This window comes from Chiloscyllium plagiosum, unplaced genomic scaffold (genome assembly GCF_037043375.1).
Source record: "Chiloscyllium plagiosum isolate Xiang-an unplaced genomic scaffold, Cpla_swu_hap1 HiC_scaffold_26, whole genome shotgun sequence".
Lineage (NCBI taxonomy): Eukaryota > Metazoa > Chordata > Chondrichthyes > Orectolobiformes > Hemiscylliidae > Chiloscyllium > Chiloscyllium plagiosum.
The window spans coordinates 3,807,645-3,819,723 of NW_028270164.1; the positions used below are offsets into that span (position 1 = coordinate 3,807,645).

The 12,079-nt window shown below is 47.9% G+C and overlaps 1 protein-coding gene across 4 annotated transcripts in view; it reads left to right on the forward strand.

The window, feature by feature from the left end:
- Positions 1-12,079, forward strand: part of LOC122563028 (protein PHTF1) — a 41,171-nt gene that overhangs the window by 15,053 nt on the left and 14,039 nt on the right. For all 4 annotated transcript variants that reach the window (XM_087973430.1, XM_087973432.1, XM_087973433.1 and 1 more), the window contains 3 exons: positions 2,671-2,838; positions 4,876-4,965; positions 11,334-11,555. In XM_087973430.1, coding sequence (XP_087829556.1) covers positions 2,671-2,838; positions 4,876-4,965; positions 11,334-11,555 — 480 coding nt within the window. The remainder of the gene's footprint in view (positions 1-2,670; positions 2,839-4,875; positions 4,966-11,333; positions 11,556-12,079) is intronic.

Here is a 12,079-nt window from a genome sequence, read left to right on the forward strand (position 1 = left end):
ATCCTGACTTGTTCCTTCAGTGTCGCTGGGTCAAAATCCTGGAATTTCCTCCCCAATGGCATTGTGGGTTCACTCACAGGAAATGGACTGCAGCGGTTCAAGAAGGCAGCTCATCACCACCTTTTCAAAGGGCAAGTAAGGACGGGCAATAAATGCTGGGATTGCCAGCGATGTCCATGCCCTGTGAATGCATAAAAGCAGAATGAGGAAGCCATTCTGCTCCTTTGATGAATTTCTGGCATTTAGTTAGAACATAGAACAATACAATGCAGAACAGGCCCTTTGGCCCTCGATGTTGCGCCAACCTGTGAACTAATCTAAGCCCAGCCCCCTACACTATCCCATCATCATCCATGTGCTTATCCAAGGATTGTTTAAATCTCCCTAATGGCTGAGTTAACTACATTGGCAGGTAGGGCATTCCATGCCCTTACCGCTCTCTTGAGTAAAGAACCTGCCTCTGACATCTGTCTTAAATCTATCACCCCTCAATTTGTAGTTACGCCCCCTCGTACGAGCTGATGTCACCATCCTAGGAAAAGGATTCTCGCTGTCCACCCTATCTAATCCTCTGATCATCTTATATGTCTCTATTAAATCGCCTCTTAGCCTTCTCTCTAATGAGAACAGACATAAGTCCCTCAGCCTTTCCTCATAAGACCTTCCCTCCAGACCAGGCAACGTCCTGGTAAATTGCCTCTGGACCTTTTCCAATGTTTCCACATCCTTCCTGTAATGGGGTGACCAGAACTGCACACAGTACTCCAAATGAGTACTAGTGTTTTGTATAGTTACAGCATGTCATTGCGGCTCCAGAACTCAATCCCTCTACCAATAAAACCTAACACACCGTATACCTTCTTAATAGCACTATCAACCTGGGTGGCAACTTTCAGGGATCTATGTACATGGACAGCAAGATCTTTCTGCACATCGACACTACCAAGAGTCTTTCCACTGACCCAGTATTCTGTCTTCCTGTTATTCTTCCCAAAGTGAATCACCTCACATTTATCTGCATTGAACTCCATTTGCCACCTTTCAGCCCTGTTCTGCCGTTTATCCAAGTCTCTCTGAAACCTGCAATATTCTTCCACACTGTCCACTACTCCACCGACTTTAGTGTCGTCTGCAAACTTACTAACCCATCCACCTACACCTGCATCTAAGTCATTCATAAAAATGCCAAATATCAGTGGTCCCAAGACAGATCCTTGTGGCACACCACTAGTAACTGGACTCCAGGCTGAATATTTTCCATCAACCATTACTCGCTGCCTTCTTATAGAAAGCCAGTTTCTAATCCAAATTGCAAACACGGTTCCCTTACCTTATCACTTCCTCCCTGCCTGACAAGGATATACCTATTAAAGACACACAATATCTGTTCCTTAAACCAGCTCCACATTTCCATTGTTTCCATCCCCTGCATTTTGCTGCCCCATTCCATGCCTCCTAAATCTTGCCTAATCACATTATACTTGCCCTTTCCCCATCTATAACTCTTGCCCTGTGGCATGTACCTATCTTTTTCCATCGCTAAGCTAAACGTAACTGAATTATGGTCACTCTCTCCAAAGTGCTCACCTACTACTAAATCAAACACCTGGCCTGGATCATTACCAAGTACCAGATCCAGTGTGGCCTCCCCTCTTGTTGGCCCTTCGACATACTGTGTCAGGAAACCCTCCTGTACACATTGGACAAAAACTGATCCATCCGACTTACTCGAGTTATAGCATTTCCAGTCAACGTTGGGGAAGTTAAAGTTCCCCATAATATTCACCCTGTTCCTTTCACTCCGACCCAGAATTGATTTTCCAATCTACTCCTTCACATCCCTGGAATTCAGCAGAGGTCTATAAAAAACTCCCAGCAGTGTGACCTCTCCTGTTTCTAACCTCAGCCCATACCACTTCAGTAGATGAGTCCTCATTCAAAAGTTCTTTCAGCCACCATTATACTATCCTTGACTAACAAAGCCACACCTCTCCCTCTTTTACCACCTTCCCTGTTCTTAATGAAAGATCTAAACCGTGGAACCTGCATCATCCATTCCTGACCCTGCTCTATCCATGTCTCTGAAATGGCCACAACATTGAAGTCCCAGGCACCTATCCATGCTGCAAGCTCACCTACCTTATTCCAAATACTCCTGGCATTGAAGTAGACACACTTCAAACCAGCTTGCTGTCTGCCAGCACATTCCTGTGACCATGAAATCCTGTCCCTGTCCTCCCTACTCTCATCCTCCTGTTGACTGGAACTACACCACAGGCTCCACCCCCCCCCTGCTGAGGGGGGTGATGTAATTGTATACCTCAACTCCTTTGACCCTCCCTTTGTTTCCTGTCCTGAATATTGTACTGTAGATCGGATGGTGTGAAGTTTGCAGAATGGCACGTTGGTTACCTGGGAGATCTGTTAGTAATGTGCTAAACAACTGCTAGATTGGCTAATCTACTAAATTATCAGATAGATTGTTTACTGATACTTGGATAACCAGTGAATGGGTTAAAAAGGCATGGGATTCATTGGTGTGGCCTGCTCACTCATGTTTTAATCTCTTTTAAGAAAAAAATCAAAAATGTAATTCTTGAGAGAGGTTGCCTGTTTCTGACGTTAGCAATGGGTATGAGCTGAGTTTGAAAAGCTGTGCAATGCTTACAGGGTGCTCACTGTCGAACGAGGAGCCGTGTCTCTGATGAGAATTCCAGTGAGGATACGGAGAGCCAGTCACGACGGCTATTACTTCAGCAAAGCAGAGAAGTCACTTTGAACAACTTCACTTTACACCTCAGAAAGAAAACCCAGGTCCAAACTCTGGGGACAGCAAAGGTAACCTAGAGACTTCGCCTCTCTCGTTTACTCTCTCCCCTGTAATCCCATTTCTATCCAAATTAGAATTGCACACTGGAGGATCACATTGGAGGGTCACACTGGAGGGTGTTGCCGAGTTCTCTGAAATACGTAACTGGTTAAGATGGATAGGAAAAGGGTCCATCCCATTGGGGTTTGGGGCTGGAGTGGATCTTCTGTCCAGCCCTCCTCTCCTTCCTGCTGAACACTGCATGGAGGAAACACTGAGGGATGACAGAGTGGAGACTGGTGGGGGACCACCCTGTGCATCACCAAGAACGGCTCATCAGCTGCACTACTGTCTGAGCTAGTCACCTCCGAATAGATTAACCATGGCAACAAAGGGGAAAAACAGACTTAATCCAATCCTCACCAGTCTGCTGGCTGCAGATATCCATGTGTGGAGATGAAGTCCCATTTTCACATTGAGAATACTCTGCATGATGTTGTATTGCACTATGACCGTGCTAAACATCATAGATTTTAAATAGATCTCTTTTAAATAGACTGGGGATCGATGATGCACTGTAGGCCATCAACAGCAGCAGAACTGTACTCCAGCACAATCTGTATCCCCCACTCAACCATTACCATCAAGCCAATGGAGAGTGTAGGAGGGCATGCCAGCAGCAGCACCTGAAAATGAGGTATCAACCTGGTGAAGCCATCAAACAGGATTACCTGCACACCAAACAGCACAAGCAGCAAATGACAGGCAGAGCTAAGCAATCCCATAACCAACAGATCAGATCGAAGCTCTGCAGTCCTGCCACATCCAGTAGTGAGTGGTGGTGGATAATTAAAGAACTCATTGGAGGAAAAATCTCCACCAATATCCCCATCCTTGTTGAGGGCGGAGCCTAACCCATTGGTGCAAAAGATAAGGCTGGCATATTTGCAACAATTGCAGCCAGAAGTGTTGTGGAGAATCCACGTCAGTCTCCTCTGGAAGACCCCAACCACACAGGTGTCAATAAAAATAAAAAACTACAGATGCTGGAGATGTGAAACAAAACAGAAATTGTTGGCAAAACTCAGCAGGTCTAGCAGCTGTAGGGAGAAGGCAGAGTTAATGTTTTGAGTTCAGTGACTCTTCACCAGACTGTGTTTCAGTTTTTGTTATCATGAATTTCTTGTGACCTTATTGTCACTGACCCCTTTACCAAACAGCAGCTTGGAGGTTATCATTGTTCAGAAACTCAGCTGGACTAGCCATAAAAATACAGCGGCTACAAGAGCAGATCAGAGGCCGGGAATACTGCGGCAAGTAACTCATCTCCTGATTCCGCAAAGCCTGTCCACCATTGACAAGGCACAAGTCAGGAGTGTGATGGAATCCTCCCCACTTGCCTGGATGGGGGCAGCTTCAACAACTCTCAAGAAGCTTGACACCATCCAGGACACAGCAGCCTGCTTGATCATCACCCCAACTATCACCTTAAATATTTACTTCCTCCACGACTGACATTCAGTAACAGCAGTGTGTACTACAAGATGCACTGCAGGAACTAACCAGGGCTTCTCAGGCAATACCTTCCAAACCCATGACCACTTCCATCTAGAAGGACAAGGGCAGCAGATACATAGGAACACAACCCCCTGCAAGTTCCCCTCCAAGTTGCTTATGCCCAAAATGTCGATTCTCCTGCTCCTCAGATGCTGCCTGACCAGCTGTGCTTTTCCAGCACTACTGTAATCTAGACTCTGATCTCCAGCATCTGCAGTGCCCACTTTCTCCAAGTCACTCACCATCCTGACTTGGAAATATGTTGGCATTCCTTCAGTGAGGTTGGGTCAGAATCCTGGAATTCCCTCCCTAAGGGCATTGAGGGTCAACTCACAGCAGGTGGACTGCAGTGGTTCAAGAAGTCAGCTCACCACCTCCTTCTCAAGGGGCAACTAGGGACGGGCAGCCAACACTGCCCACTTCCTCTGAATGAATATGAAATAAAGCACAGTAATTTAAACTGAGCACCACCTCTGTTACAACCATCTCCCTTTTCCATCAACTTACAGAGTGGAGAAATCATTCCAAGATGGGAGATTCCAAGACGAGACTCGGACAGTTTAGTGGACTCTGAGGTTGAATCGACAGCCCCGACTCAGGTATGAATAGCTCCAGTGAATTTAACAAATACTTGACACTGGCTTAGGGCTGGGTCAACTTGACCCTGAATCTTAGACAAGAGTGAGTTTTCATTGCTCCTGGCCTACTCTCTGGCAGTGGGTAGGAGCTGGGGGGAATGGTACTAATTCAGTGAGAAGGAAGTGCACTATTTACATCACTGGATGAAACCAGTTGGCAGGTGCCAAGGTGTGAGAGTAATGTGCTTCACCCCTAACTCAGGGGGCTCCTGGAGTGAATCACAAAACTGTTACAAAGCACAGAAGGAAGCCATGTGTCCTATTGTGTCTACACCAGCTCTCACCTATCTGGGTCACTCTCCTAGCTGTTTCCCACGCCCCTGCACCTTCCTCCTTTGCAGGTTACAGTTTAATTCTGCCTTAATTGAAGCTGCCTCCAGCACATCCCCAGGCAGTGCATTGCTGGACCCAAATCACTTGCTGTGTGACTTTAGATGTTCCTCATATCGCTCTTGGTTCTGTTTCTAATTACTGTCAGTGAAGGGGATTGGTCATCAGGAGCAGGGATGGGGAGGGGGCTTTTTCTCTAGAAATCGGGGAAATGTTTGATTGCATAGCCACAGAGAAAATGGCCTTCACAGCCATCAATATCAAATATTCACTGAGAAATCTAATTGGGAATACAGAAGAATCTCCTTTAACCAGAGAGACTGTGGAACTCACTCACACAAGGAGTGCCGAGGTGAGTAATATCCACCCATTTAAAGGGAACATATAGAATAGGAGCAGCAGTAGACCATTCGGCCCTTCAAACCTACTCTGCCATGTCAATATGATCACAGCTGATCATCCAGTTCAGTCTCCGGTTCCAGCTTTCTGCCCATATTGTTAGTTCTCTTTAGCCCGAAGAACTGTATCTAACTCCTTGAAAACATTCAATGCTTTGGCCTCAACCACTTTCTGTGGCAGTGAATTCCACAGGCTCCCCACCCTCTGGGTGAAGACATTTCTCCTCACCTCAGTCCTAAATGGCCTGCCCTGTGAGCCCTGGAGACTCCGCGGTCATCCTTTCTGAATTTAGTCTGCCTGGTCCTAGTCTAAGGGACCCAGCCCAACAGACACACACCTCCACACCCCCACCCCCACCAACCTTCTAAACCCCAGTCAGTCACGCTGAATAAACATGAAGGAGAGAGGGATTGAGAACTGTGCTGAAGATGTGAGGGTGAGGAAGTCTTGTGTGGAGTATGAGTGCTAGAGTAGAGCGGTTGTGCTGAATGGCTTGTTTCTTCACTCGGAACCTTTGCCTGTTCTCTCGGGCTGTGTGACAAATCTGCTTCAAGCTGGTATAAAAACTGAAAGTGCTGGAGAAATTCAGCAGGTCTGGCAGCATCCATGGAGAGAGAAACAGAGTTAGTGTTTCGGGTCTGGCATGACTTCTTCAGAACTGGTACGAGCTGGAAAAAGATGGTGTATATGCTGAAGACAGGAGTGGGGTGATGGGAGGAGGGAAGGAATGAGCAGATATGTGAAGATAGAGAGAAAGTGACAGTGAGGGATACAGCTGGTTGATGCTGCCAGACCTGCTGAATTTCTCCAGCACTTTCTGTTTTTATACCAGCTTGAAGCAGATTTGTTCAGCAGCCCGAGAGAACAGGCAAAGGTTCCGAGTGAAGAAACAGGCCATTCAGCCCAACTGATCTACTCTAGCACTCATACTCCCCACAAGTCTGTTCCTCACCCTCACCTCTTTAGCACAGCTCTCGATCCCTCTCTCCTTCATGTTTATCCAGCGTGACTGACCGGGTCAGTTAGGACTATATTCACTGGGGTTTAGAAAGGAGAATAAGTTCAGGTGCAAGTTGGGATGATGCTGAGAGAAAGTTGGGTTTAGTATTCCTTTTCCACCCCTCAGACTCCGTTTTACATCAAGTGAAGTACTTTTTATTCACGTCCCTACAGTGTGGAAGCAAGTCATTTGGCTCATCAAGTCCAGGGCGACCCTCTGAAGAGCATCCCACCCAGATAACCCCCCCCCCCCCCCCCATTCCCCCCTCTCTATAACCCTGTATTTCCCCATGGTCAATCCACCTCGCCTGAGCATCCCTGGAGTGTGGGAGGAAACCCACGCAGACACATGGAGAATGTGCAAACTCCACACAGACAGTCGCCTGAGGCTGGAATCGAACCCAGGTCCTGGTGCTGTGAGGCAGCAGTGCTAACCACAGTGCCACCGTGCTGCCCTTTCGGAGAGTCATTACTGCTTTAAGGTAGGGATCACAGCAGTCAATTTTAGCACAGCAGGATCCCATGAAGAGCCACGTGACAGTGATCCAGGAAACTGTTCTTGTGACGCCAAGGAAGGCTGATTGGTCAGAATCCCGGGAATAACTCCCTGTAGTATGGGATTTTTCATATCCAGCAAAGATTAGATGGGCCTTTGGTTTAACATTTCAGTAAAAAAGCTGGTACTTCGAACAGTGCAGCACTTCCTCTGTACTGACCCTCTGACAGTGCAGCACTCCCTCTGCACGGTGGCACAGTGGTTAGCACTGCTGTCTCACAGCGCCAGAGACCCGGGTGCAATTCCTGCCTCAGGCAACTGTGTGGAGTTTGCACATTATCCCAGTGTCTGCGTGGGTTTCCTCCGGGTGCTCTGGTTTCCTCCCACAGTCCAAAACTGTGCAGGTTAGGTGAATTGGCCATGCTAAATTGCCCGTAGTGTTAGGTGAAGGGGTAAATGTAGGGGAATGGGTCTGGGAGGGTTGCGCTTCAGCGGGTCGGTGTGGACTTGTTGGGCCGAAGGGCCTGTTTCCACACTGTAAATAATGTAATATAGTACTGACCCTCTGACAGTGCAGCACTCCCTCAGCACTGACCCTCTAACAGTGAGGCACTCCCTCAGTACTGACTCTCTAACAGTGCAACACTCCCTCAGTACTGACCCGCTGACAATGCAGCACTCCCTCTGTACTGACTATCTAACAGTGCAATACTCCCTCTGTACTGACCCTCTGACAATGCAGCACTCCCTCTGTACTGACCCTCTGACAGTGCAGCACTCCCACTGTACTGACCCTCTGACAGTGCAGCATTCCGTCTGTACTGACCCTCTGACAGTACAGCACCCCCTCAGTACTGACCTTCTAACAGTGTAGCACTCCCTCAGTACTGACCCTCTGACAGTGCAGCACGTCCTCTGTACTGACCCTGTAACAGTGCATTACTCCCTCTGTATTGACCCCTTAACAGTGCGGCACTCCGTCTGTACTGACCCCTTAACAGTGCGGCACTCCGTCTGTACTGACCCTCTGACAGTGCAGCACACCCTCAGCACTGACCCTCTGACAGTGCAGCATTCCGTCAGTACTGACCCTCTAGCAAAGCGGCACTCCCTCTGTACTGACCCCCTAAGAGTGCATCAGTCCCTCAGTACTGACCCTCTGACAGCACAGCACTCCCTTTGTAATGACCCTCTTGTAGTGCAGCACTTCCTCAGTACTGACCCTCTGACAGTGCAGCACTCCCTCAGTACCGACCCTCCGACAGTGCGGCACTCCATCAGTATTGATCCTCCGACAGTGCAGCACTCCCTCAGCACTGACCCTCTGACGGTGCAGCACTCCCTCTGTACTGACCCTCTAACAGTGCAGCACTCCCTCAGTATTGACCCTCTGACAGTACAGAACTCCCTCAGTACTGACCCTCTAACAGTGCAGCACTCCCTCTGTACTGACCCTCTAACAGGGCAGCACTCCCTCAGTACTGACCCTCTAACAGTGCCGCACTCCCTCAGCACTGACTCTCTGACTGTGCAGCACTCCCTCAGTACTGACCCTCTGACAGTGCACACTCCCTCAGTACTGACCCTCTAACAGTGCAGCACTCCCTCTGTACAGATGTGTTTGCCTGGAGAATGTGCTCAAGTCCCTGGATTGGAACCTGGACCCAGAGCTGCTGTGCCTTCTCCCCTCACACTATCAGTGCCGTTCCCTCAATCCGGCTCAGTGTCAGTGTGGAGGACGTAACCTCACCACACTGTTTAGTGTAAAACCTTCCTTCCTGTCCCTTCTTGACACCATCTCCTTGATAGCAGGTCAGGCAGCATCTGAGCAGTAGGAAAATCCTGATGAAGGACTTTTGCCCAAAAAGTCGATTTTCCTGCTCCTCGGATGCTGTCTGACCTGTTGTGCTTTTCCAGCACCACTCTAATGTAGACTCTGATCACCAGCATCTGCAGTCCTCACACTCGTCTACCATCACCTTGATTACCTGTTATGGTCTCTCTCCCGTAATTAGTTTGTACTGTTTTACATTATTTGTTACTTTGGTTTGACTCTCGGCATGTGACTCTTATACCTATCATGCTATTCCAGCCATTTGGTTTGTTTCCAGCACCACATTATTTTTAATTTTTTGTAATTATCTCTCTGCCTCAATTAATCAGATTACAGGCCATCCCTTCCCTTGCTATTCAGCTGTTGACACTTTACTCCTACCAAGATTAAAGTCGTGCTGGAAAAGCACAGCACATCAGGCAGCATCCGAGGGGCAGGAAAATCGACATTTTGGGCAAAAGCCCTTCGTCAGGAAGCCCAGGAAGTGCTTTTTTCCAGCACCACTCTAATCTTGACTCTGATCTGCAGCATCTGCTGTACTCACTGTCACTTACTTTACTCACACTGTCTGACACTCTCGATCATCTGCAGAGACTTATTATCCAGTCTGTTGACACTCCACTCACACATTTATATGATCTTTTGATCGCTCTGCCCATTGATCTCTGCCTATAAATTCTCTGTCTGCGAGCATCTCTCTCACTGCACCAGACGAAGGAGCAGCGCTCCAAAAGCTGGTGCTTTCAAATAAACCTGTTGGACTATAACCTGGTGTCGTGTGGCTTCTGACCTTGTCCACCCCAGTCCAGCACCTGCACCTCCACGCTGTGTGGAGGATTATCCAATCAGGGTGAGGATCTGATGCTGCTGTGCACTTAGAGAATCTGCCAGCAGTGGGCTGTGCTGAGAACAAGACATTTTTGCGTTGACCAATCGAGATAACAGGAGCTTATTCTCTCTTGCTGTCTATCATCTGTAATTTCATTTCTGAGATAATACTTTTGCTGTTGAACCACACAGTATGGAGTGATGTTTACTTCTGTCAAATGTGAACTGGTTGGAGTGTATATCACTCCTTGGCTGAGTTGATAAATTCCTTGGTCAAAATGTTACTGAAGGGAAGGGTCAATAGATGTGAAGCTGGAAAAGCACAGCAGGCATCTGAGGAGCAGGAGAGTCAATGTTTCATAGAACATAGAGCAGTACAGCACAGTACAGGCCCTTCGGCCCACAATGTTGTGCCAAGCATTTATCTTAATCTAAGATCAACCTAACCTACACACCCCCACACCCCTCAATTTACTGCCGTCCAAGTGCTTGACCAGCAATTGCTTAAATGTCCCTAACATCTCTGACTCTACTCCGACCACTGGCAGTGCATTCCACACACCCACCACTCTCTGTGTAAAGAACCTCCCTCTGACAAATCCCCCAAACCTTCCTACAATCACCTTAAAATTATAATCCCTCATGACAGCCATTTCTGCCCTGGGGAAAAGTCTCTGGCTATCTACTGTCCCTATGCCTCTCATTACCTTGTACACCTTTATCAAGTCACCTCTCTTCCTTCTTCTCTCCAGTGTGAAAAGCCCGAGCTCACTCAATCTCTTTTCATAAAACAAGCCCTCCAATCCAGGCAGCATCCTGGTAAAGCTCCTCTGCATCCTCTCTAAGGCATTTATATCCTTCCTATAATGAGGCGACCAGAACTGGACACAGTATTCCAAGTGTGGTCTAACCAAGGTTTTATGGAGCTGCAGCAAAACTTTGCAGCTCTTAAACTCAATCCCCCTGTTAATGAAAGCCAAAACACCATCCACCTTCTTAACAACCCTATCTCAACTTGAGTGGCAGGTTTTAGTCCCAAACCCTTTCAAATATTAACATTGCTGCTCCTCGGGTGCTGCCTGACCTGCTGTGCCTTTCCAGTTTCACGTCTATTGACTCTGGCTTCCAGCATCTGCCATCCTTACTGTCTCCACATTAGTGAAGAGAATCTTGCTTTCTCCTTTATTGCCAACATTCTCAGCATTAACAGATGTTAAACAGCTTGTCGTTCCTACACTTGGTGAGAGCTGGATTTGTATAAACTGTGCATTGGTAGGTAATCAACATTGTTCTTTCTCTGACGATGCTGGAGTTAACTTTTACGGTGATTAGCTCCACCTCTGGCTGATGTGTTGACAGGATTTTGTTGTGCAGCAGGTGTGTGTACAGAAAGCCTCTTGTTTGCTAAATGCTTTATCATTAAAATGCTTCCATGTCTTTCAGAACAGTTCCAAGTCCTACATGACCTTCAGCTCCCTGACCTGTGACAGGTCACAGCCAGCATCGGAGAGTAGCCAGCACGGTTCCGAGACAGAGGACATGTTGTGGGATGACCTCCTCAATGGACCCCGGTGCCATTCCTCTTACTCCAGTGAGAGTGAGTGTGAGGGCGTACACAGACCGACTCGGTCCAAGAAGACCCCAACAGAGGAGGCAAACCAACAGGTGGGTCCTCCTGGCTGGAGAGCAACTGTCCAGCTCTTTCAATAACCTTTTGTATTGGTGCAGACTTCCTTAACGTTGTAGAACACCCCATAACATTATCAATCAAGGAGCTAGCACCAGTCAGAAAGGCGAATGGCTGCCTGCGGTGTGTATAATTTTAAATTCATTCACAGGATTGCGGGTGGGTCTTGCAAAGCCAGCATTTACTGCCCACCTCTGGTTCTCCTCGAGATGGTGGGGGTGAGTAACTGCTTTGAATGCAACGAAGTGACCTTCCAGGATTTTTTCAGAATGGCAGCTCAGGGTCTGGAGTCACATGTAGACCAGACCAGGTAAGGGTGACAGCTTTGCTGCAGTGATGGGCAATATTAAACGGGCAGATTTGATGACAGTCAAGTCGTTTTGTGGTCCCCATCACCGTAGGCATGGGGAGAATGTGTAAACTCCACACAGACAGTCACCCGAGGCTGGAATCAAACCCGGGTCCCTGGCGCTGTGAGGCAGCAGCGCTAACCACTGAGCCA